General features: G+C 47.5%; 1 protein-coding gene across 1 annotated transcript; it reads right to left on the bottom strand.

Moving 5' to 3' along the window:
• Positions 1-2,234: 2,234 nt before the first annotated feature.
• On the bottom strand, positions 2,235-27,275 carry tgfb2 (transforming growth factor, beta 2). The gene is made up of 7 exons (XM_056285912.1): positions 26,328-27,275; positions 11,621-11,784; positions 9,320-9,452; positions 9,119-9,229; positions 8,407-8,587; positions 5,371-5,524; positions 2,235-4,276 (listed from the first exon to the last, which is right to left on the bottom strand). Exons 1-7 carry the CDS (start codon positions 26,668-26,670, stop codon positions 4,118-4,120), a joined length of 1,245 nt encoding a protein of 414 aa, XP_056141887.1. The 5' UTR covers positions 26,671-27,275; the 3' UTR covers positions 2,235-4,117.

Raw genomic sequence — 27,275 nt, 5'->3', positions numbered from 1 at the left:
TAGATGTGGAATTTCAAGTCTCCCTCCAAACTTGGGGCTCTGCAGAGACAGAGAGTACACACCTGATAGTGCAGCGAGATGAAGGTCCGAACCAGAGTGAAGGAAGCAACCTAGCTCGATAATCTCCATCTTCAAGCCGAGGGTTGCCCTACAACAGGCATCACTACGCTCGGTAATGCAGGCAGATGCGGTCGTTAAGCATTCAAAATACCGTGTGGAGTGCAAACCACAATAAAGGAGCCACTTAAAAAAAAAATCACATTTATTATCATTTTGTGACTACATCTCATCTGAATTCTGAAGTTCACTAGTCCAGTGGATTTGAATTAAAGCATGACTCAGTGGTTCATGGAGCAGAGAATGCCTCTGTTTTCACAAATCTAACTTATGATCCCTGATAGACGTCATCACCTCTCTTGCTGTGGCCAACGGCAGTGTTGTTTCATCTGTAACCGAATAACCATTTTCTGAAGCTATGGCTTAATCAGTCAGCTTCAACCGACTAAACCCTGTTTATTTTCCCATCTGAACGCTTGCACGTTGTCTCCAAAACATTTTTTCTCTAACCACACAATGTGAGAGAAGGTAGAGGAAAGGTTGTGTGCAGGGCCACATCACAGGTTGTGCATTTGGTGGTTCTGTGTTGCTCCGCAGCATCAGGAATGACCCACAGCTGAGGGCCCGAATGATGACACACTTCAATTGGTTCCAGCTGAGAGGTGGAGACATAGTTTGTAGAGGTCCAGATCAAGACTTAGAGCTGGTGCCAGGCTCTCCACTGGTCCTCTCCCCCCGGAGGAGCGGCACAGCGCCTGGACCACACTGTCTTTATTTATCATTGCTCCAACACGGAGCGAGAGCTAATCCCTCATACCGAGCTGTCTCACTAACTGGCATGGGGGGAAGCCTCACTCCGGGGAATCCACTAACAACACACACACACACACACACACACACACACACACTGAAATCCTCTTTAATTCGCTCTCTATTCACACAACCCAGCCATTTCTATTTCATAATCTCGACATGCACCCATTCTTCCTTTTCGTGCGCCGATCATGCAACCCCTCCTTTTGTCTCAGGGCTCGGTTTTACTCCCCCAACACGGACATCGCCCCCTACCTCCTTTGATCAAATATCATATTATGACACTTGAGTGCATTACAAAATGGCAGAAACATGAGCCTGTTTTCTGTTTGTCTTTGTTGTTTTCAGCGACATGAAGACAGCGAGTGCAGGGCGAAGTGTGCAGAGTTCACAGTGCTGATGACAGTAACACACGGCTTCTCTACAGGCACCATGATGAATGTGTTATTTAATTGCAATTAATTAATTCAGTTAATTCCACTTCCGGTGGGGGAAGATGGCGACGCAAATTCACGTTTGCAGCGGCCTCACCCAGTACCGTCCATGCAGTGTCCTTGCCCACGTCTGCGTCTAAGTTTTGTCTTCGTTTGATGGCTGGGAGAGCCTGGTCTGCTGTCCTGTGGGCCCAGGGACCACGGCCCTGCCTGGAGCTGTGCCCAAAGAGGAAACACCGAGGGTGATCTGACAGGACGCGGAAGTGGGGCAGGCTAAGCTAACTGCTAGCCCATGCAGACTGGCAGTTCCGATAACACCGAGGGCGGTCTGGCGGCGGCCTCACCTGGCGTTGACCCCGAGGGTAGTCTGGCAGCAGCCTCACCTGGCGTTGACTGGTGTTTTCAGTGTCGTCGTGTAGAGTACGGGGAGGTGTGTTGAAGGGGTCTGGCTGGGGGAGCTGGCACTGGATCGGCTGAGGGAGCCTAGTCTGCTGCATCCTGTGGGCCCAAGGACCACGGACCTGCCTGGAGCTGCGCCCAAAGAGGAAACGCCGAGGGTGGTCTGACAGGACGCGGAAGTGGGGCAGGCTAAGCTAACTGCTAGCCCATGCAGACCGGCAGTTCTGACAGTCATCCTGGCTGGCGTTCGTTCTCTCGGACAGTGATTTTTTATGTTTGTTTATTTTTGTTTGTTTTTAGTTTAGATATACATATGTGTTAGTTTGGATAGATGTGTTCTTGTAGTTTTTGGATATGTGTTTTTGTCTTTGTGTTGCCCTGCCGTGGGCTGGGGGGAAACAGTGTTTCGTTTCATTTCATGTAGCTACACAAGTGCGTGAAAAGAAATGACAAATAAAGTGTTTCTGATTCTGATGATCATACAACACTCTGCAGCAGACTCAGTTACTCCAGATATACACCACTGTAACTTAAATAATTTATTTACCACCAGAGCACCACAACAATATTGTGTTACGATACATCATAGTGGGTCAACATCATCATCATCATCATCATAAACAACAACAATAAACATAAAAATAACAGCTCTATCGTGACAATATCGGTGCGTTGCTCTCTGCCCTGCTATCCAGGAGGTCCACTGGTGCTACTGGGGTCATGTCACCTTCATCCACACTCCTCATCTTATAAGGGGGGAAGATATGTCTAAAGCAATGTTAAAATAGCATCAGTGCAAATTGGTTTGATAAAGAAAAAAGAAGACTCTAATGACTGAGAAGACAGTTTTTCATCTCGTGAAGTTTGGGGTGATCAGGCAGCTTCACATTTGCACAAAGACGACCAATTCGATGTCTGTGCAAGCAACCGCAGCCACACCTGTACAGACACCATCTCAACACACCTCAACCACCTTTGGTAAATCACGTCTCCTAAGATCATTATTTTGAATAAGGTCATATTTTTAATTTCCATTAGCACCTTTTTGTTCCAGCCCATCATCACACTTGTTATCTACGACGTGCTGCCGAACACCGCTGTGTTGCTGCTTAGCGAGACAAAACACCTCCTCCGTCACTTCGCCAGACCTCCCATCGTCCACATCCTCTGAAACTCCGGGTGTGATGGATGTGAGATGAAGCCAATGGATTGTCAAGCTCGGAGAACCTCCTGGCTCTTTTGCCTTCATCAGTGCGTTTACCTTTTTTATGTTGGAAGTGTGGCGTTCGGTCATCCATACCGCTGAAGGGCTGGAGGGTCGGTGCACAAGCCAAGCAGAGCCAAGCAGGACTTACTAAAGACACAAACTATGGGTAGTGTACTTACTCTGGCAGGGACTACTATGGCATGGGATTTGTTGTCCTAACCATCTCAGTGGGAACATTGGCGTTTTCCTCTCATCCGGTGTGTTTTCAAGCATACACGTAAAGAAGACAGTTTTTACATCACCGCTAAACTGCAGGTGGGATCAGACATTATTATGACCAGTAGCAGGTTCACACTATCTACTTTCCTATATAGTTACAAGTTTGATGGGTGCCAACCATTAAACGCAAACAACTTAAATAGCAATACAACAACTAAGAAATAGAAAAATATCAAGGGTACAAAAATGAGACAAAACAGATAAGGCCACGGCATGACGGTGTCGTCTGGGTGTTGAAATCGGGGGGATGCGGGGGTCGGGGGTGGTGGAGGGGGAGGGGGAGGTACAAGGGAGGTGCAGGTATCTTACTCTCAGGACATATTTCACATATAGACACTTATCACTATACTTCCAGTGTTTGCTGTACTCTTGCATCTTTGTGTGACAAATGTGTGAGGTGATGCACGTTGACAGGCCCTTCTACACACAAGAGCACAGGCATGCCTTCACAAAAGCCATGTCTGTGCCACATTTGTGTGTGTGTGTGTGTGTGTGTGTGTGTGTGTGTATGTGTGTGTGTGTGTGTGTGTGTGTGTGTGTGTGTGTGTGTGTGTGTGTGTGTGTGTGTGTGTGTCCTATGTAGCATGTATTTGTCCCCTGTGTGAATGCTTTTTTTTCCGTACAGTATGTTTGTGTGTTGGTTGCATTAGTACAAGGTACATAATGTATGTATAATGTACATATGTACAATGCTGGTTGTGTACCTGTATTCTAAAGCACATCACACATGACCATCCTGCTTTTTTCTTTTTTTGTAGAAAGATCAAATATGCCAGGATAATAGTGCATGTAAGAAATTGTACAGATGCATTTGTTTTATATGTACGTCCAGAAATGTGTGTGTGTGTGTGTGCGTTTGCATATGTGTGTGTGCGTGTGCATGTGTGTGTTTATGAAAGAGAGTGTTTGAGCTGGCTTGTGACAGTTCCTAGCTGCACTTGCAAGACTTGACGATCATATTAGAGAGTTGTTCGATTTTGGGGGTCTTGCCGATGTAATAGAGGATTGTGAGCGGCTCCAGGTCTTGGGACACACAGCAGGGCGATGCCGATGCTTCAGGATTGATCGTGTTATACAGACCCAGGACCTGACAGAGCAAGACACAAAAGCATCACACCAAAAGCCAATATTTCCATGTTGCAGTTTACTATGAGGTCACATGGTACAGACTGCCTCGTTCATATGATATTAACCTTCAGATCAATAAAGCTCATATGATATTAACCTTCAGATCAATAAAGTTCATATGATATTAACCTTTAGATCAATAACGTTCATATGATATTAAACTTCAGATCAATAAAGTTCATATGACATTAACCTTCAGATCAATAAAGTTCATATGACATTAACCTTCAGATCAATAAAGTTCATATGATATTAACCTTCAGATCAATAAAGTTTCTCATCATTTATAATTTCTTTATGATTGCACTCTCGTAATTACTACCTGTATTTTTTTTTTAATTTTCCCCCCTTTTTCTCCCCAATTATACTTGGTCAATTACCCCACTCTTCCGAGCCGTCTCGGTCGCTGCTCCACCCCCTCTGCCGATCCGGGGAGGTCTGCAGACTACCACATGTCTTTTCCGATACATGTGGAGTCGTCAGCCGCTTCTTTTCACCTGACAGTGAGGAGTTTCACCAGGGGGACGTAGTGCGTGGGAGGATCACGCTATTCCCCCCAGTCCCCCCCCCCCGAACAGGCGCCCTGATCGACCGGAGGAGGCACTAGTGCAGCGACCAGGACACGTACCCACATCCGGCTTCCCACCCGCAGACACGGCCAATTGTGTCTGTAGAGACGCCCGACCAAGCTGGAGGTAACACAGGGATTCGAACCGGCGATCCCCGTGTTGGTAGGCAACGGGATAGACCGCCACACCACCCGGACGCCCCCTCTATCTGCACATTTGGCTTATATCTTTTCACTTCAAATGAAAAGGAAATACTGTATAATAATAGCTCGCAGGCTGTATCACACAAAGCTTCTTTCAGCTCTACTGCACACTTCTGTGCTGACCTTTATCAACCCACGTCAGCGGGTTAACACATGACTGCAGGTTATGGGTCACAACATTTTGTAAAGCGCCTTGATTGGCTGTTGCAGCTAGAAAAGCGCTACATAAAATGTAACTTGATTGACTGATTGATGGATTGATTGAGGCTTTTCTCTCACACCTTGCTATGCTGGGTGTCAGCGCTCCAGAGATACGGGCAGGCCCCTGCGCAGAAATTAGCATTGTAGCCCTTTGGTTCATGGATCCACCTCCAGCCAAGGTCCTTCTTAAAGTCAATGTAGAGTGATCTTAAGCAACAGTTGTCCTGTACATTTCTGCGGGTGATAGGAGAGTGTGTGTCAAGGTGCAGTGGAAATTACACCAACGTGCATATCCATCTGTGTGCGTGTCTTTATGCATGCTCAATAATCCAGGTCAGGAAATCGCTGAAAGGTGAAGTGAGGGAACGTTTCATCACTCACCTAAGAGACCTCTTCAGTCTGAACTGACTGCAGGGATCCCCGTCCTTACAAACAATACAGTGGCATAATGACCAACACTAACGATCAGTTTCATATGCAAATAGGCATGACCATTAACTAGAGGATTGCTGTGACTTGTACATCGGAGAAACTAAATAGATGCTGGCCAAAAGGATGGCACAACACAGGAGAGCTACCACGTCAGGCCAGGACTCCACAGTCTACACCCATCTACAGGCCAGTGGCCACTCTTTCAAGGATGAGGATATGCACATCTTTGATAGGGAAGAACGCTGGTTTGAACGGGGAGTCAAAGAGGCCATCTATGTGAAGAGGGAACAATCATCCCTGAACGGGGGGGGGGGGTGCGTAAGAGTACATCTGTCACCATCTTACAATGATGTGATTGCATCCATCCATCCATTGTCTTAACCGCTTATCTGCTCTCAGGGTTGCAGGGATGCTGGAGCCTATTCCAGCAGTCATTGGGCGGCAGGTGGGGAGACACCCTGGACAGGCCGCCAGCCCCATCACAGGGCCCACACACACACACACACACACACACCTAGGGACTATTTAGAGCAACCGATTCACCTGACTTACAAGTCTTTTGGACTGTGGGAGGAAACTGGAGCCCCTGGAGGAAACCCACACAGACACAGGGAGAGCATGCAATCTCCACACAGAGGATGATCCGGGATGACCCACCAAGGTTGGACTACCCCGGGGCTCAAACCCAGGACCTTCTTGCTGTGAGGCGACCGCGCTAACCACTGCGTCACTGTGCCGAGGTGATTGTAAACATTCCCAAATCCTCTGTGAATAGTACACATGGCCATTGTAACTCTAGCTAATGGTCACACCCATATTTGCATATGAAACCAGTCGTTGGTTTGGGTCGTTATGCCACTGTATTGTTTATAAGGGTGGGGGTACCTGCAGTCAGTTGAGACTGAAGAGGTCACTCAGATGAGTGATGAAACGTTCCCTCAATAAACGTTGTGTCCAGATGAACTGATTCAACGTTCTGTGATCATGTATGTGTGTGTGTGTGTGTGTGTGTGTGTGTGTGTGTGTGTGTGTGTGTGTGTGTGCAAACCTGCATTCAGAAGGAGTTCACTTGCAAAAATTGGCCATATGACATGCAAAGTTTTGTTCAGTTATAGTAATACGTTGTCTGGGCATGTGGTGGGGAGGATGATTGTATATTCCTCTGGCTGTGTTCATACTTCCTATGCCAAACTTTTTGTTTTTTTAATTGTCACTGGCGTTTTTACATGACAAACATGAGAGGAGCATCTACAAGACAGGTGGAAAGCAGTACGTTTTCTTTTTTTCTTATAAAAGAATGGCTGCTATATGAAGTCTAGAGAGGATCAAGCTTTCTGAGGAGCCCACATGGTACCAACTGCCTCTTAGATGTGACCAGTCACAACAAAGGGAAGGTAGGGCTTCTTACTACGTAGGCAGGATGAATGAGCGTGGGGACTATGAATGTGAAAGTATTAGTCTATCCCCAGCCTGATAAATAAGAGTCAGTATTGCACTGGTAGAGATTTGGAGTTTCTCCTTAGTGTTTCAGAGTTGAACTGTAGCTGACCTCTGCATATGGCAGCTGTTGCATGTAAAGTTGAGGACAGCAGTGTCATAGTCACTGTAAAAACCCCTACACTGTACCAGACCTCTTTAATATTTGAATCCTCAATTAGAATTAATTATAGGAAAATCCATTGGTTCAAAGTAAAAGCTTTAAAATGTGCATATGTGCAGTTTTTACATTTTTGCTGTGGCCTCCATTCCAGAAATTCCCTGTGACAAATTGAACAGTGGGTCAATCTGATCCAATACTAATTAGCAACCACCGGGGCTGGAAATTGAAGCCAACACAAAAGTGCCTTAAATTGCATTTTCAACTGGGCCACTAGGTTGCTGGCTTCAAAAAACTTCCATGCCATTGTAAGTCAATGAGAGAATTCCCAACTACTACCTTCAAATAGCCATCCATCCATCCATTATCCAAGCTGCTTATCCTGCTCTCAGGGTAGCAGAGATGCTGGAGCCTATCCCAGCAGTCATTGGGCGGCAGGCGGGGAGACGCCCTGGACAGGCCGCCAAACCATCACAGGGCCAACACACACACATTCACACCTAGGGACAATTTTGTACGACTGATTCACTTGACCTGCATGTCTTTGGACTGCTGAAGGAGACCAGAGCACCCGGAAGAAACCCATGCAGACATGGAGAGAACATGCAAACTCCACACAGAGGCCGACCCGGGACGACCCCCAAGGTTAAACTTCCCTAGGCTTCGAACCCAAGACCTTCTTGCTGTGAGGCGACCATGCTAACCACTGCACCACCATGCCACACATCTTCAAATATAAAGCCAATAATTTTTTTCTACAAGAAGTTGGGTCTCGGTTGCTAATTATGGGTCTGGCACACAGTGGTGATTTTGAAAATTATCGTTCCATGAAGAAGATATTAAGGATTAAAAAAGTGGTGTGTTGAGGGCATGCCTGCCTTGATTGAAAAGTCTGTCAACCTGTCTGCCACCGAGGATTCACCCACGCTCCACCCAGTCAGCCCAATTTGGATTCCACACCTCTAACAACTGACAAGATGGCAGCGACCATGGAGCCAAACTTTAGGCTTCAAAATGCTCATCCAGAAACCAATGGGTGATGTTACAGGCCCTATGGCCATCGTTTTGTACAGTCTATGTCCAATACCTGGAGCAGTAGGCGGCATCCAGTGCTCTCTTAGAGCGGTGGCTCTTATGTGGGGGCTGGGACTGGGACTCCAGCCGGTAAGATGGCAGCAGCATGAGCAGCAGGTGAGGAGCCTGAGCGATATGTGGTCGCCTCTTAAACACCTTCAGCTCTCCGCCATGGTTAAAACTGTCGTCGATACCTGGAAAACGGAAAGTGAAACAATTTAGCTGCAAAAGAATTACGAATGTTATTTTCATGGCATCAGCCACTGTCGGCATTTAAAGAAATACTTCATATTTTTAATAAAGTTTCTTTATTTAGCTCACATTTCTGCGTTATTTAATTTCAATTTTATATTTACTAATGTAATGAGCATGAATGAGTAGACTCAACAGCTGACTGGCTAAAGGCCGGACCCTTTAGTCGACTGGTTAACGTAGTCGCCCGTGGTGCGGGAGACCCGGGTTCGCTTCCCGGCTGCGGCGGAGGTTCCTGGCTGCCCCTGAATTCACTATATTGGTGTCAGAAGTGGGACGGTGAGACCGTGATGGTGAGACCGCCCCATTTCTGACACCATGTAGCGAATTCAGGGGCAGCCGGGAACCAAGGACGCGACCCGTTAGCCAATGGGCTACTGAGTCTAGTCATTCGTGATCATTACACTAAGATGAACCATTGAATAGTGACTGCGCCTACATCATTGCATAATAAGATGTAATGAATAAAACACCTGCAAACCGTGCCTCCAGCTCCTCACTCTTGTTAGGAATGATGTAGTTGTTTGATGGCACAAACGTACAACACGGACAGTGCAGGCTGATCTTGAATCCGCTATTTCTGTCTGTGGGAAGAACCAAAATTAAGCCTGCTAATCGCTAACATCTGTGTAATATGAGGACGTTGTTATACCAGGGGTATAAGACGCACGTACCTCTATGATTCAACCACTCGCTGACGGCCTCTGTCACGTCAAACGTTAGCCACTCCCCCTCTGTGCGCGTGCGCACTACCTTGCTGTCAATGTAGCGTTGCGCTGGGGACGCTGGGTCTTTGTGTCCCAAAATCTGTGGACATGCACAGTACATGATGGGAACTGCATGTGGCATCGTCATTATCAACCCTTAGTGCGATAAAGAGATGAAAACAAGAAGTAATGCAAAAACTGCCACCTCCAGATGCTCTCCTGGTTCCCTCCTTAAAGTCTTAGCAAGACGGCTCTCTTTTCCCTGATCCACCGGCCAGGTCCGCGTGGAGCACCGGGAGCGGAAACAGATGCCGGACAGAGCGCTTTTATTCTTCTGTCCTTCATAGCCATGTGTTTACACTGGCTCATCTCCGCCTAATGCGTATAACATTAGTCCCGCTGCTCAGCAGCCCGGGCTGCCGCTGGTAGCGGTGTGGGAATCCAGCAGCATCAGAGAGAGGGAGGATGGTGAAGAAGAACGTCGAATATGACAGAGAGAAAAATCTTTCCGAGATTGAGATGGAGCGAGTTGGAGTCTGACAGTGGTGGGGTATGAGGGAAAATCTACAGACAGATTATAAAAGTTGGAGGCAGTATGTTTTATTGCTTGTCGTGAGGCTTACCGCAGAGTCTCATAGCCCTCACTATTAAGTCCAACCCATATGGCTGAGTAGTCACTTATCAACCCTTGTGGTATTTCAAGACTCGGTTGTATTTTCACTGCAAAATCTTTAGCCTCTCCGAGACATCCATCCTTGTGAAGGAGACCTATGTTCATCTCAACAGTCGAAACATTTGGACATTTTAGATGAGGCATAAAGTTTTGCTGTGTAAACATGAAAATTAAATGAATCTGAGGTTTAGGTGATGGATGTCTTTGAGGCGGGTGTTATCAGGGTCATCGCTCAGTGAAACTCTCCTCTTTGTACCAACCCGTCCATCCTCCCTCGCACATTTGCAGCTGCGGTGTTTGCGTGAGAAAATCCCCCTGTTTGGAGCTGTGTTTAGCCCACCTGTCATCCCCTCGCCTGGATGTAAACACAGCCTGGGAACTGGCTGGTGCAGCCGGGCAGCGCTGAGCAGCAGGGGCCAGGGCATATAGGCAGACGGAGAGGCAGACAGCCTGCGTAGGCTGCACCGGCGCAACCCCCAGGTCTCTGTGCTCGGGATGACTTGGGTCTAAATAAATAAATTCCTCGTGTTGAACATTCACAAATAGCACAAGTTTGATTCATGGTACCCACCACCACTTATACCAATGGCAAACCCACCCTGAATTTTATTTTGTTTATGTGTGTGGTTTTGCATGTGTGCACATGTGTTTTGGTGTTCAACAACATCTCATGGTGAGAGAAGAGAAGAAAATAATGGAAGACATAGTTCAAAGGGCAATAAATAACGTGCCCTTTCTTCATTCTCACTGGTTAATGTAAAACAAAGATAGACATTGTGCAGCCTATGTGGTAATGAGCAGACCTACAGCAAAGCCTGCAAGCTTCGAATGTCATGGGCAAGACTGGGATCCTCTCTGCAGAACAGAACAGTTAATAACGTGTACGCAGACGAGCAGGAGAAAAGCCAGCTGTGCTAACGCCGTTAGCCATTTGCCCGGCGTGTTAGTGATATTCAGCTAAGTCAAGAGAGCACTTCTGAATTAGTGGTATCAGCCATCGGTGACATTAACATGCAGAGGATTTTTTTTTGGGGGGGGGATTACCCCCCCCTTTCCCCCCCGATTTTGATTGGCTAATTAACCCACTCCTCCAAGCCGCCCCAGTCGCTGCTCCAACCCCTCTGCCGATCCGGGGAGGGCTGCAGACTACCATATGTCTCCTCCAATACAGGTGAGGTCGGCAGCCGGTTCTTTTCACCTGACAGTGAGGAGTTTCACCAGGGGGACGTAGCGCATGGAATGATCACGCTATCCCCCCCCCCCCCGACAGGTGCCCCGATCGACCAGAGAAGGCGCTAGTGCAGCGACCAGGACACATACCCACATCCGGCTTCCCACCCGCAGACACAGCCAATTGTGTCTGTAGGGACGCCCGACCAAGCCGGAGGTAAGTAACACGGGGATTCGAACCACCAATCCATGTTGGTTGGCAACGGAATAGACCACTGCACTACCCAGATGCCAGTAACATGCAGAGGACTTATGGAGTTTGAAACAAGATAGAGAGCTCTAGCTAAAAGCAAGCCGTGAGATTGTGTGTGTGTGTGTGCGTATGTGTGTGTGTATGTGTGTGTGTGGTGGGGTGTGGGTTATACCTGGTAGAGCTCGATGCGTTGTTCAGACACGCGGGCCTTGGGGTTCTGAAGACGGAAGATCCTGAGCTCAGCCTTCACGAGGTTGGAGGCGTTCTTCTCCATGGAGGACACGTCGAAGGTCAGCCTCCTGTAGAAGGGGTTGTAGTGGGCAGGAGGGATGACGTCTGAAACAAGAAAGGGAGCTCAGCACATCCACGTGTGTTCGCTTGTGCATGTACCTGTGTGTGTGTGTGTTTGTGTAAACAAGGCCGGGATGATGGTTGGGGGGGGGGGCGAGAAACCACACACTACCCCCAACAGTAGGCATTGTTTAATTTATCACCAGGCGAGGTAATCTGCTTGGGTTGGCGTTCTCGACAAGAAGCGAAAACAATCATTTCAGGAATACACAAGAAATGGCTCTTGTTCCACTTGCGTGGTCAGTAAAGCCGGCGTAATGATAGCCTAATGTAAATTGTTTTGCAAACAGCGTGTGCACACGAGGACAGATGCTCACATTTAGGAACACACAGCTGCCACATGTGCGGCGCACAGGCATGCACAGTAGCAGCAGCATAATAATCCTCACACACTACTGGAAACCATGTGTCTGGAAGTGCATGTTTGACAGCAGCTTCCACAAAGAAACCGTGTGACACTTAACACTGACAGCCATGTGTGTAGCCATGTCTGACGGTACCACACAAGCTCTGTGCAACACAACGTAATACTGGAAACCATGTGTGCAGCGGTAACTGTTTTGACAGCGTCCCACACCATGATGTATTAGGAGGCTCAGGGCCTTAAATTGATGCCTCGAACCTTAGACAGCGGCCAAGGATTAGCTCGACACCAAGGTTGATTTAAAAAACAGTATACAACCACAACCCACGTCAGAGCAGATGGGTTGGGAGAGGCGGAGATGGAAGGAGAGCGATGGAAAGCAGGAGAAAGAGGGACCGGGCCAGGGATGGCCCAAAAACGAGAGTGGAGGAGCATAGGGGATAAAGATAGTTTTTGAAAGGGAGGTGGAGGGCCGTTTTTATTTTTATTTTTTGGAGGATTTTTTCTCCCCTCCTTTTTCTTCCAAATTGTACCCGGCCAATTACCCCTCCCCGGCCAATTGCTCCGCCTCCTCTGCCAATCCGGGGAGGACTTGCAGGCTACCAAATGCCTCCTCCGATACAGGTGGAGTCGCCAGCCGCTTCTTTTCACCTGACAGTGAGGAGTTTCTCCAGGGGGACGTAGCACGTGGGAGGATCACGCTAACGACCAGAGGAGGCGCTAGTGCAGTGACTAGGACACATACCCACATCCGGCTTCCCTCCCGCAGACACGGCCAATTGTGTCTGTAGGGACACAGCCGGAGGTAACACGGGGACTCGAACCGGCAATTACCCATGTTGGTAGGCAACAGAATAAACCGTTATGCTACCTGGATGCCCCTGTCTTCCATGTTTTGATCAAAAATAGGAAGTGAATATTACACAACTGAGGGATGCAGAATTATACTGGGGGCCAAAACAGCATGTGAAGGGGAAACTTTCGAACCTACAATGCCACCTCTGACCTTGTTTGTCCAGCACATACTCGGGACTCTCACAACCACCTATGAAATGCCTCTCCCAGTGTCATGTTTCGGCATGGCACTCCGTGCTGTCTGCAGTATATCAATCTCTCTCTATTCCACCCGCACCCTCTCCTTGTCTTTCTGCTGGATGACCAGCGGCCGGGCCCAGCCAACACTAACTGTGAACTGTATGACCAGGGAGGCAGATGAGCCAAGAGCAACGATGCTCTCGCTCGCTTCCTTCCCATCCGTCAACAGAGAAGGTCACACTTCCAACTCCCGGCGGGGCCGGCTTAAGGCGGAGTGTTTACACAAAGTGCTACAAAATGCCGCCGCTCCATGAATGAGTCCGCTGTGCTTGAGGCAACACTGGCGGCATTGACCAGAGGATCAGGGGCCGCTCCAGATGGATGCAGGTCGCCAATATGTTGCAGATGTTGGACATATACGTTCACATGGACACCCTGACAGTATCAAACACACACACACGCGCGCGCACGCACACACACACACACACACACACACACACACACACACACACACACACACACACACACACACACACACACACACACACACACACACACACACGCTTGTTATCGAAATGGATCTGTATATTCATGTACGGGTAAATCCAACCGTGGACCTCTGAAGAGACTGCGTAAGCAAACCGCTGCTCGACTGCCTCAGGGGCTGGTGGCGTGAAGCACAGTCAGACCACATTACCACTGATTTATATGAACGTGATGTGAAAATGATCCACCACAACTGGCGCCGCTGTGGTCTGTGTGTTTGTGGGTGAGAGTGAGGCAGTGATGTCACAGAACACACACACACACACACACACACGCACACGCACACGCACACGCACACAGATGCATACAAACATACACAGCCACACACATTCATATATATATATATATATATATATACACACACACACACACACACACACACACACACACACACACACAGGGGTGTTGCACTTTCATAAGCCCTCCATCGTTCCCTCCTTCCTTTCCCTCATCCTCTAGGCCTCCCAGAGGAAAGCTGATGTCACATGAGACCTGTCAAGCAAAGCAAACACAGCCCCTCATCCCTCTAATCAGTTACTTCATTACTCATCACTCCCATTACATCACATGCCACTGGCAGAGCCTGCAAGTATGTGGCGTGGACAAAAACAGTGTTGCCGTTTCAAGGCAAGCACAGTGTGATGAACCAGGAGGGTATTTTAAAAATTCACCCAGGTACAGTACATATATATATATATATATATATATATATATATAAAAAAAGCAAGCCAGGAGAAAAAGCGGGGCACATTCTGTAAGAAACTGCCCAGTTTCAAATACTACATCCTGAATGTCACCCCGAGGGCAGGACTTCAGAGTTCGGTAACGGAGGAGGAAACCTGCCTTTGGACCCATTAAACACAGACTTCCTCTCTGATGGGAGAGGGCTGAGAGCGCTGGCCTTGGCTGCTCTCTCTCCCCCTGGCCTGCTGCTAACACAGACGAGTGGCTATGTCAGCAGAAAGCACTGGCCTGGTGAACCTCCTCCGCTCTGCAGCCACAGAATCGGTACCGCTGTGTGCTGCAGCCCCGGCTCAGCTGTGTTGTGTGGGTGCAGTGCTACATCTATGAAGCGCACCGCGCTGCCAACTCAGGTCGCCGTGTCCTCCTGAAGGGACAGCAAGGACTGATAGGGTAATGCAAAACATTTAAGGTGTCAAGGTAGGGAAGTTGCTGCTATTTAACAACACTGCAAAACCATATGAAAACAACCCCCAACCCCATTCAGACTTTGGCTGACTACAAATACACTTTGTAAGCTTCTGAGATGACCACACCGTGCAATCTCTCTGCTCCAACGCCAGCGTAGTCTGACTTCATGCTACCTCATAGTTGTGGCCGGGCTCTGCTTCACGGAGACATTTACACACTAATACAGAGTCCAGTATTGCAAAATGAAATGGGTTTGTGACAAGTTAAGACAAGTAATAAGATGAGGTGAAGTATTTTTCCCCTCTTTTTCTTCCCAATTGTATAAAGCCAGTTACCCCACTCTTCCAAGCCATCCTGGTCGCTACTCCACCCCCTCTGCCGACCCGGGGAGGGCTGAAGACTACCACATGCCTCCTCCGATACATGTGGAGTCACCAGCCGCTTCTTTTCACCTGACAGTGAGGAGTTTTGCCAGGAGGACATAGCTCGTGGGAGGATCACGATATTCCCCCCCAGTTCCCCCTCCCCCCCGAACAGGTGCCCTGACCGACCAGAGGAGGTGCTAGTGCAGCAACCAGGACATACCCGCATCCGGCTTCCCACCCGCAGAAATGGCCAATTGTGTCTGTAGGGACGCCCGACCAAGCCGGAAATAACACGGGGATTCGAACCAACGATCTCCATGTTGGTAGGCAATGGAATAGACCGTCACACTACCCAGATGCCCCGAGGTGAAGTATTTTGATTTGAAGTGAGCTTGACAGCATTTTGGTCCATACCTACCTAGATGAAGGGTGAAGACCTCATTAGTCAGCAGTGACTGTGAGTTCAACAATAACATCTGAAAGTGGATCAACCTATAATGATACAATGACAAGCTGACCTGCTTTTCGTCCGACCAGAAATACTTTCAAGGTGAGTAAAAAACACGTGGTTTCAAAGATTTGACCACTTTTAAGGCACGGAGGGGTCTGAGATCCACAATTCATTCCCTTCAAGTTGTCCCAAACCCTGGGCCTCATTTCTCAGGTGTGTTTAGCACGAGGAGCTGCTCGAACCCACTCCCCTCATTCAAGTCCCATTTGAAGATTTCGGGTCATTGTTTTCCCAACGTGTAGACAGTTTGTTGAATTTTTTTTGTTGTTTTCTTTTTTTGCAATGGTTTTATTTCTTACCAACATTTTAACATTTTCGAAAGAATTGTGTTCGTTTGTTTTTCAAGCTGCTTGGTAATTTTTTCTTTTCAAAAGGCATTATATAAATACATTTAAATTGAATTTGCTGTTAACCAATTCTGCCGTAATTGCGGGCCATTATAATTCCAGCTGTGACTGTTTTTGCAGATGTATTGGCAGGAACAAATTCCAGAGCACGTCTTGTATAAATGGTATTGGCATCATCATCATCATCACTATTATCATTATCTCTCTCTCTTTCTTTCTCTCTCTCTCTCTCTCTCACACACACACACACACACACACACACACACACACACACACACACACACAGAAGGTGCTTTTAGACATTACTGAGTTTTTTTGTGATATTAAAACATTTTAGTTACCGTGGAGACCTTTATGATGTCACATGTGGCTTTAATAAAAGATGACATTAAGTAGTATATAGTTAACGAGGAGATATTCTTTTATTGTGTTGCAGGAACAGTGCCGTTCTGTTTCGCAAACTCCCAAAAAGTCATCTTTAATATTCTGTAAAATGATTGGATGCAATTGTTTACTACCTAGGACTCACTTTTGCCATTTGCAAATGGAAACGGGGAGCAAATATTGGTTTGCGAAACTGAAAGGCTGGGATGGACTCGGGGGAAATATAGCTGACCTACTTTCGAGCACTTCTCACTTTTGAAAGACATGCTGTCGGATTCCCCCTCCGAAGTTCGTCTACGGAGGGAGGGTCTGTTCTCTCTTTCATGGGTGAACAGGAGAATAATAGAGAGGTGGGAAGACGTGGAGATGAAGAAAGGGAAGAAAGAAGCCAACGAGTGAAAAGACAAGATGGGGGGGGGAAAGGGTATATGGTGCACGATTCAACAGATGTTAGCACACAAGATAAATGCACCGGTTTTGGTGGATGACAAAGGAAGAAAATGATCCGAAAAGAAAAGTGCAGGGTCGAGGTTAGGGGGGTGTCATCCCCACTGTAGCGAGGGTTCACCGGATGATCTTACAAGCCGAAAGAAACAATCGAGGTGATTTATGGGAAAAAGAAAGTGGACAAGTTAAGCGAGCATATTGACAAAACGGAGGAAAAGGAATGAAAGAATGATAAAGAGTGCAAAAGATAGGAGGAGACGGCACCAGATGCACAGCAGCCAAAAGGAAATGGAGGAAACAGCTAGAGAGCTGGAGGGAGTAGGGAGAATGAAAGCAAAGTCGGACAGCGAGAGCAAACAGGAGAATAGAAAGGAGGCAGAGCGAGGGAATCTGAGACAGCGGAGAGCTCCCGCCTGTCTGGATCCCTGCAGACGCCTCCGCCCAGCCACTCACCTGCCAATAGCAAATTGAAAACAACTCTGCACATAATCCCTGGGAGCTAAAAATATCCAGCGCTTTGAAGCCCCTTCCACCAAGGCCTGTCAGTCTCCAAAGGCCCAATTCCCAGCAACAGATATACACACATGTATACATAACACACACATACACACACACACACACACCATGGTGAGAGCACAGACGTACGTGTGCACATAGAAACACACTGCTGTGTGCTTTCACATCATGATCATGGAGGCACACACACACACATGCGTGCACGGGAAGGAGCAAGAGATACTCCAATACTCATTGTAAAGGTGTTCAAACAGAGCTCCTACATGCTTAGGTGAGTTAAGTCAATGTACGTCAAAAGGGCAAAAGGACAGCAGGACACACACAGAGTGAGAGCGAGAGCGAGAGAAAGAGGGAGGGAGAGAGAGAGACAGTGAGAGAGGGAGGGGGGAGAAGGGGAAAGAGATGAGGAGAGAGACAGACAGCGAAAGAGAGACAGTGAGAGAGAGAGAGAGAGAGAGAGAGAGAGAGAGAGAGAGAGAGAGAGAGAGAGAGAGAGAGAGAGAGAGAGAGAGAATTGAATTTAAAAACAAGTCTTTATTTAACAAAAAATTGCCAAAAAACACTTGATATCTTTTTATAGAGGGAGAGACAGAGAGACAGAGAGAGAGAGCGAGAGAGGGGGAGAGGGAAAGACAAAGCGAGAGAGAGAGAGGGAGAGAGCGAGACAGCAAGAGACAGAGAAGGAGAGAGAGAAAGGGAGTGAGAGAGAGCGAGAGAGGGAGGGGGAGAGAGAGAACGAGGGAGAGAGAGAGACAGAGAGAGTGAGCGAGGGAGAGAGCGAGGGAGAGAGCGAGAGAGGGGGAGGGAGAGGGAGGGAGAGAGAGAGAGAACATGGAGCTGAGCCACTTGCATGGTGTATGTAAATGAAGTGTGACAAAGCCTGACACACAATTGTGACAAACAACGCAGCAGCCTGCACTTGACCGTGTGGTTGCATAAGATGCAGCTTGAACCAACTCCGCCAAAAACACGGCGCAATTTTTCATTCAGCGTCCGAGGTGTACTCATCATAAAACTGGTGGTACTTGAAAACCCAAACCAGAGTGCAGTTGAGTCATCTAAAAAAACAAAAACGAAGGAAAAAAAACATCTCAGTCCCTTTAGTTGACACTCCTGTTAAGACTATCATCTTACACAGAACTTGTGCTGTTGCTGTAAACAATACAGAAAGTGCTGGGAGGAGAAGTTGTTATTCTTTTTACTCTCGCTCAATCACTCTCTCTTTCTGTTACGCAATGCTGCTTGGCCGCGGTGGCGGTGCAGTTCAGATGGCAGCAGGCGTCCAGGTCTTGCGTAAGTGAACGCAGCCCCGTTCTCAACAACAATCCTGCCGAGCAATCCTGTCACTCACTCCCACTCCCACAAGTCCTCAGCTCTCAGACCTACCACACCTTCTCCCCTACATCTTCTACATCTGCCCCCTGTTGACCCCGTATGACAGGAGAGGGGATTTCGGTTCAAACGCTGAGGGCTTGGTTTAATCTCAGAAAGAAACACTAGCGTTCTGGGTGGTATCCTCAGCAGATGAAGATTTAACACCTTGGGCGAGTTAACAAATGATATTAAGTGGGGGTGAAGCCGGGCTGTGATTCTGGTGTGGCGCCGCTGAGATACACGAGACCATTGTATCAATGACAACATGCCTGATTCAGGTCAATGGGCCATATTTTTCTGCTTCTGGTGTGAGAAGATGGTGGCGTGAATTCACGTTTGCGGCAGCCTCACCCAGTACCGTCCATGCAGTGTCTTTGTCCACGTCTGCTTTTAAGTTTTGTCTTCGTTTGATGGCTGGGACAGCTGGCGCTGGATCGGCTGGGGGAGCCCGGTCTGCTGCGCCTTGTGGGCCCAGGGACCACAGCCCTGCTTGGAGCTGTGACTGAGGAGGTAACACCGAAGGCGGTCTGACAGGACGCGGAAGCGGAGCAGGCTAAGCTAACTGCTAGCCTATGCAGACCGGCAGTTCTGATCACACCAAGGCCGGTCTGGTGGCGGCCTCGCGTGGCGTTGACTGTGGTGTTTTTGGTGTCGTTGTGTGGAGTGCGAGGAGGTGTGTCCAGGGTGTCTGGCTGGGAGAGCTGACGTTGGATCGGCTGGGGGAGTCCGGTCTGCTGTGTCTGGTAGGCCAAAGGACCATGGCCCCTGCCTGGATCTGTGCCTGAGGAGGAAGCATCAAGGGCGGTCTGACAGAACATGGAAGCGGGGCAGGCTAAGCTAACTGCTAGCCCATGCAGACCAGCAGTTCTGACAGTCATCCTGGCTGGCATTCATTCCCTTGCATAGTAATTTTATTTTATTTTTTTTAGTTTGGATATATGTGTTAGTTTAGATATATGTGTTAGTTAGTATGTGTGCTCTTGAAGTTCTTGTAGTTTTTGGAAATGTGTTTTTGTTTTTGTGTTGCACTGCTGTGGGCTGGGGGAAACGATATTCCCCCCAGCCATATTTATATTATTTAAATGGCAAATAAAGTGTTCCTGATTCTTGATTAGGATCAGTGTTTGCTGTCGTAATAGGGCCATTACAATTCTGGGGGACAGTTAGTGTTTGTCAGTTGAGGTTACCTCCCCCAGCGACAGGTACTGCAGTGACCAAGGCTGTCCTTTGACAAACCGGCGTGTGACGGCAAAGTTTTGTTTTGGGTCTGAAACATACCTGCTATCTCAGGTGTGTTTATGATCTTTTGCATCCCTGTTTTTACAGCTTTTCCTTCACAAACCAATACACACGACTCGGTCCATTTAAATGCATGGGTGGGTAACTAAACCCTGATCAGGAATCAATAATTTTTATATGTCAGTTCAGTCCATGCACCTGCGCACATGAAATGAAATGAAATATAATTTCCCCCAGCCCACAGGAGTGCAACACAAAGACAAAAAACACATCCAAACTACAAGAACATATAAATCCAAACTACAAAAAAAAACTACAAAAACACATTTATGCAACATATCAAGAAAAAAATTCACTGTCCAAGAAATTGAACACCAGCATGACTGTCGGAACTGCAGGTCTGCATGGACTAGCAGTTAGCTTAGCCTGCCCCGCTTCCGCGTCCTGTCAAACCGTCCTCGGTGTTTCCTCCTCGGGTGCAGCTCCAGGCAAAGCCGTGGTCCCTGGGTCCACAGGACCCAGCAGACAAGGCTCTCCCAGCTGATCCAATGCCAGCTCTCCTGGCCAGACACCTTCGACACACCTGCCCGCACTCCACACAATAACACCAAAAACACAGTCAACACTAGGCGAGGCAGCCGTCGGTGTTATCGGAACTGTCAGTCTGCATGGGCTAGCGGTTAGCTTAGCCTGCCCCACTTCTGCGTCCTGTCAGACCTCCCTTAGAGTTTCCTGTTCGGGTGCAGCTCCAGGCAGGGCCGTGGTCGCTGGGCCCACAGGACACAGCAGACCAAGCTCTCCCAGCCATCAAATGAAGACACAAACTTAGATGCAGACGTGGACAAAGACACTGCATGGGCGGTACTGGGCGAGGCCACCGCAAATGTAAGTTTGCGCCACCATCTTCCCACACTGGTACTGGGTGAAGCCACTGCAAACGTGAATTTGCACTGCCATCTTCCCACACCGGAAGATGATGCAAAACAACCACAAGAGGATAACATCATGTAAATAAATCTTTGGCCATCACGTCAGGACAAACACAAGCTCTCAAACACTTGCAACGAGTCAGGTGTCCCCCCCTCCACAGTCATTTAATGACACAACCATACGTGAACACACACAAGCCATGACGCTCCAATCACACATCCTCTGGCTTCCAATCATAAAGGGACATGCCCTTGCACTGACGGCCATACATGTTGGATTAGAAGCCATACTGTAATTGTGTTGCTTTTGCCAAACAGAAGCTTGTTTCTCTTCAGCCTCTCTGCATATGCTCGCCACAGGAATGTCGTTACGTGGTGCCAGCTCGCCTTCACAAAACACACGATGAGAGCAGATAAAATCCTCACAGAACAAGTTATTCTCTGAAAGGCCTCTCGATTAGCAGCCTTCGTACTTGTGACGGCTCCACCAAATATTTTCTTTCTAGTGCGTTGCCTCGGCAGTTGTGTGTTCAAACAGATACCGCGGCACATAACCGAGCCAACAACACTGAACCCGCTCAGCATCCCCACGTTTTTAAAAACTTCTAATAATGTTTTTAATCTAATTTCACCCACACAGATGTTTGGGGTTAATTAGTGCGTTTGAATCTGGATCACTAAATAAAAGCAGAGGGCAACATGTGGTCTGCATTTACTTTGTAAATAATGAGTAAATCTTTGGCATCTGACAACTGGCCTCTCTCTAATGCTCTTTGAAATGTTAGCCAAACATCTCTAATATCACAGTTTTGACAAGAGATTTGTAGTGGTGGGCACTCCATGTTCACGTCACATGCACTTATTAAAGATTGGTGTTGTAAATAATGCACGCATATGTGCATGTGTGTGTGTGTGTGTGTGTGTGTGTGTGTGTGTGTGTGTTTGTGTGTGTGTGTGTGTGTGTGCGTGTTTCCAGCAAAGATCCAAGCTCAACACCAAATCTCATTACATGAGGCACATGATATGACAACACAGTACATGATACAAACCTGTGCCTGCATCATGTAAATATGTTTCAATATGTAAATATGCTTCAACATGTAAATATGTTTCAACCTGTAAATATGTTTCAACTTGTAAATATGTTTCAATACGTAAATATGTTACAATATGTAAATATGTTTGAACATGTAAATACGTTTCAACCTGTAAATAGGTTTCAACATGTAAATATGTTTCAAGATGTAAATATGTTTCAAGTGCTTCTGCCTTTTGGCTTGAAGATATTTTTTGAAGAGTTTGTGACTTTGTATTGCTCTTTCAGCACTGTCTTATGATTTGTGAATTCATCATTTTCTCTGTGATTCTGTACCATTATTGAAAAAATATTTTGGGGTGGGTGGGTCCGAAATATAGAAAAATAAGTTTGATTATTAAAATGTCCCAAAATGAACCAAGAAATGACGTGGAATCATTTTTACCATGTACCATCACAATGTGTGTAGTAAAGGCGTGTGTGTGTGTGTGTGTGTGTGTGTGTGCGCGCGTGTGCATGTGTGTGTGTGTTTCCTGCACAGTTCCAAGCTAAACACCAAAGAGAACCACATGCCACACATCATTTATGGTAAAGCCACGATGTAAATCAGCGATAAAGTGAAACATTGGGGGGGGGGGGTGTTCGGCCATGCTAGTGAGCTTATCTGCTTTCAAGGACACATCCACTGTGAGGGTTTGCCAAGAGCATTCAGTGTGTTACACATCTGACAAACAACAGCAACACCATTACTGCTTTGACAATTTCTGCATATGCTCTGCAGAGCTTCAGTCTTACTGCTGTGCTGCTGTGTCAGTAACATGTTGGAGGATGACCGATGCTCTTACAAAACACATGCAGACAAAACACATCATATTACGCAAGCATGCATTGCTGCACGGTAAATACATGCATGCAGCACACGCTGTAGACAGATTATGATGGCATACAAACTGAAAATTGAAATTATGGAATAATAATAATAATGGATTACATTTATATAGCGCTTTTCTAGACACCCAAAGCACTTCATATTGAAGGGGGTAACTCACCTCAACCACCACCAATGTGTAGCACCACCTGGGTGATGCACAGCAGCCATTTTGCTCCAGAACACTCACCACACATCAGCTTGAGGTGGAGAGGGAGGAATCATTGAGACAATTATATGGGGGGGGGGGGGTGTGATTCGGTGGCCAGATGGAGAGAGCCAGGTTGGGAATTTTGCCAGGACACCGAGGAACCCCCCTACTCTTTGCGATAAATGCCATGGGCTCTTTAATGACCACAGTGAGTCAGGACCTCGGTTTAACGTCTCATCTGAAGGACAGAATGAATAGTACAAGTATATGAAAGCACAATGCAGCCCCACTGCCCTACAGACAAGCCTCGTTTTGTTTCCTGGCTGCTTGGGGGCAACCAGGGAACTCCATGTTTCAACCAGGGAACTCCATGTTTCAGCAGAGACACACAGCAACACTGGTGGCAGACACATCGTCCACACCACACACACACACACACACACACACACACACTTATGTATCATACTCCTCTACTGTACTGGGCATGCACACAATACAAAGAGTCACTGTACTAACAAACCAAGCCCATTACACCCAGCCATATATATGCTGTAAACACACACACACAAACACTATAGACACACACACACATACACACTAGAGACAAACACACACATACAGACACTATAGACAAACAGACACACACTTTCATAAAGACATGGTCACACACACGCACAAACACACACATACAGACACTATAGAGACAAACACACACACACACACACACACACACACACACACACACACACACACACACACATAGACCCTATAGAGACTAAACACACACACTTTCACAAAGACATGCTCACACACACACACACACACACACACACACACACACACACACACACACACACACACACACACACACACACACACACACACATCTACATACAAAGAACACACAAAGGTGGTCATTGAGGGGGCAGTTGGACCTGAAAGAAAGGAAAGAAAGAGGGCGAGGGGAGACGACAGGATGGGAAGGGATAGAACGGGAGGAGGTGAGTAAAGGATCTCTCGACCAGCAGCAAATTGCGTTTTCAGCAGCTCCACACCCCAGCAACAGTGGGTCTCCTCCTGGAATTTTCCATGGAGCAAGTGGCAAGCGCAGAGCCGAGCCCGGTGCAACATACAGCGGTGGTGCACAATGCACTGGTCTGAATAGTGCACTGTTGGCTCCTGCCAGAGACCCTCTGCCTGCCTCTACCCCCTCCCCCTCCTCACCCCACTCCCCTCCTCCTCACCCCGCTCCGCTCCTCCTCACCGTCTCGTGCTTTGTTTTTATAGGCTCCGCTGCCATCGGTGCCCCCACAATACTGCTTCTAAGGACTTCCTGGCACCCTATCAAATAAGGTTGATACCCTTGTGAGCTTGCGTGCGCTGGCAACGATATTCACTTTCACACACTGAATAACAGCCTCCACAGTCCAGCGAGGGGAAAAACCAGCCCACATCCACCACAACCTCCCCCTCCTCTTTATCTCACTTGCCCTCTGTCATCGTGCCGCCGCAGATCTAAGGCGCTGGGCAGCGTCAGAAGTTGAGATTAATAGGTATAAATTCTGGCCTTTTTCCTCTGGATGTTTGAATCGGTGTTATTTATACCCCTTAAATGCTTTCCTGACTGCACTCGGGGTCAGACCAAATCTATTCACATTTGGAGTATTTATTTATACAACATAAGCGGAGCCAAGAATAACATGGCGCAAAATACACCTCGGGGCATGTAAAATATCTGCTAATTTATTTTTACTTCATACCATAAACTCACATTTCTGATCCGGGGGGGGGCATTTCAGGGTTTAAGGCCCTGTAGTTACACATAATGTTATGTTAATAAGGGGAGGCCCTTAGTGGTTAGCACACATGTAAGATGGTAAGAGAGGGTCCAGGCCATCTTCTGTGTGGAGTTTGCATGTTCTCGGGATGTTCTCCATGTATTTGGGATGTTCTCCATGTGTTCGGGATGCTCACCTCAGCCAGAGCTTTTTCCCACAGTCCAAAGACCTGAAGGTCAGGGGAACTTGGAGACTCGTATGTGACCAAGAGGTATGAATGGGAATGTGAGTGATTGTGTGTTTGTGTGCTGGCTCAACAATAGCTGGTGACCTGTCAAGGGTGCCCCCCTGCCCCCCTGTGAAAAGGAACCAGCAAGTAATGGATAAATGGATTAATTTTGTTTATACAATCATATCCTTTTTTCTTTGTAATGTTCTATTAATCCTGAAAAAAAAAAAATTTTGTGCTTGGTCCCCTTTTGTGACCATTCATCAAATCCCTGGAGCTGGTAGGAACTGCAATTGCAGTCAAATGGTCTTGAATCTAGGCCTTGTAGTTGACTCACTCTATCAAAATGACTCCCCAATCACTAGAGTTAAAAATAGCCGGTTCATATTTACTCATCCTGGTCATTTACATACATACTCCATTCTGTATCTTCACTTTCTAACACGTCCTCTAGGTTACAAAAGTATTAGTGCATGCATGTATGCATAAGCATGCATGCACCAACACCTCTTTTACTCGGACCGTGGGCACGCTCACAGTCCAAGTAAAAAGGGCCATGCATCACTGTGTACTTCACTGTTTTCTCCCTATCCTCGTCTTCTCCTAGTCTAGGGAACAGCTTTGATATGGTGACAAACATGAACCTGAAACTGTGATCATTTTAAACAAGGCATCCAGGCTAAAAAAGGGGGGCTGATTCTTTAAAAGGTCTAAAGGATACAATAATACAATAGAGCAACACAATGCATAACAAACAATAACTTCTCGTGGCAGTGCTGGGAATGGGGCTGGGAAAAAGTTATCCCACCTATCTCATGAGAAGAAGTCGTTTGTTGGCTTGTTGTTTTGTTGATGCATGACTGCACAAGCACAGACCCATTCTTCTTCTTTATGGCTGTTGGAAAAGGTTTCTTTTTCTTTCCAAAACAATCACACACACACACACATGAGCACACTCCCGTCACTCACGCCATTAGGGCTGCATAGTGTGTAACACTAATGGGGTCACACACACATGTATTCTCTGAGTACAGAGGCTGCCTGTCGACTTTAGCAACTTCGTATCACTCATGACTAAGTTTCATAGTGTGTACTAATCTGGGACACGTGCACACACACACACACACACACACACACACACACACACACACACACACACACACACACACACACACACACACACACACAAACACTTACTCTCTGAGGGGTAGGGAGGCATGTCGATCTTATGCACCTCCTTTGCATAGTACTCCTCCTCGCTCCGCTGGCGCTCGCACGTCGCCGCCCGGTCGTTGGCCTTCTCCTGCAGCAGGTCCCGCGTGCTGTTGTAGATGGCGATGATGTCCCGGGACACCTCGTCGGGCTCCGGGAAACTGTCCGGAGGGGTGGTCAGCTTCAGCTTGCTCAGGATCTGCCCCCGGATGGCCTCGATGCGCTTTTTCATGAACTGGTCCATGTCCAGGGTGCTGCACGTGGACAGAGTGAGTGCCACAGTGGCTAAATCCAAAGTCAGGAGAAGACTTAAGATGTATGAGTTCATCTTCACCGAGTCACTCCGTGCGGCGCGTCGATAGTCTCGGTAGAAGGAGAGGTCAACAAAAACAAAAACAAAAGTTGAATGGGGGGGGGGGAGACTTAAATAAAATGGAATAAACACATTTCGTGGATAATGTGGAAAACGAAACACTTCAAAGGGTTGTGCCGGTTTCTCCAAAGTTACTTCAAAAGCTTTGCGGCTTTTTTTGTCTTTTATGTTCCCAGCCTCTGTGAAGTCATTTCACTTGTACCTGGAAATCCACTCAGCTGCCCCGCACACGGACCCGTTATTCGCTCAAAGCGGACCGCTCCGGTCTGGTCCCGGTTGAAAATAATAAAAAAAAAAAACACACCCGCGGAGATGCTGCCGAATGTCACCCCAAACCTGCCACCGAGCGTCTCCTGACGCCGGCGATAAAAAACAAAATAAAATTTAAAAAAAAAACAGGATTTTAATAGAAAGGGAGCAGAAACAAGCTTGCGATAACAGCGCGGAGCGGCAGCAGCCTGCGGGATAGAGCACACCTCCGCCGCATCAGAGCACGGCCAGCTCTCCAACCGGGGCCAGGCGCTGCACCCAAAACACGCGTCTTGCTGCCTCTGGTAAGC

The sequence above is a fragment of the Lampris incognitus genome, chromosome 9 (genome assembly GCF_029633865.1).
Source record: "Lampris incognitus isolate fLamInc1 chromosome 9, fLamInc1.hap2, whole genome shotgun sequence".
In the NCBI taxonomy this organism is placed as follows: domain Eukaryota; kingdom Metazoa; phylum Chordata; class Actinopteri; order Lampriformes; family Lampridae; genus Lampris; species Lampris incognitus.
The sequence above is the reverse complement of the archived record's forward strand: the minus strand, read 5'-3'. Positions and strand labels throughout refer to the sequence as shown.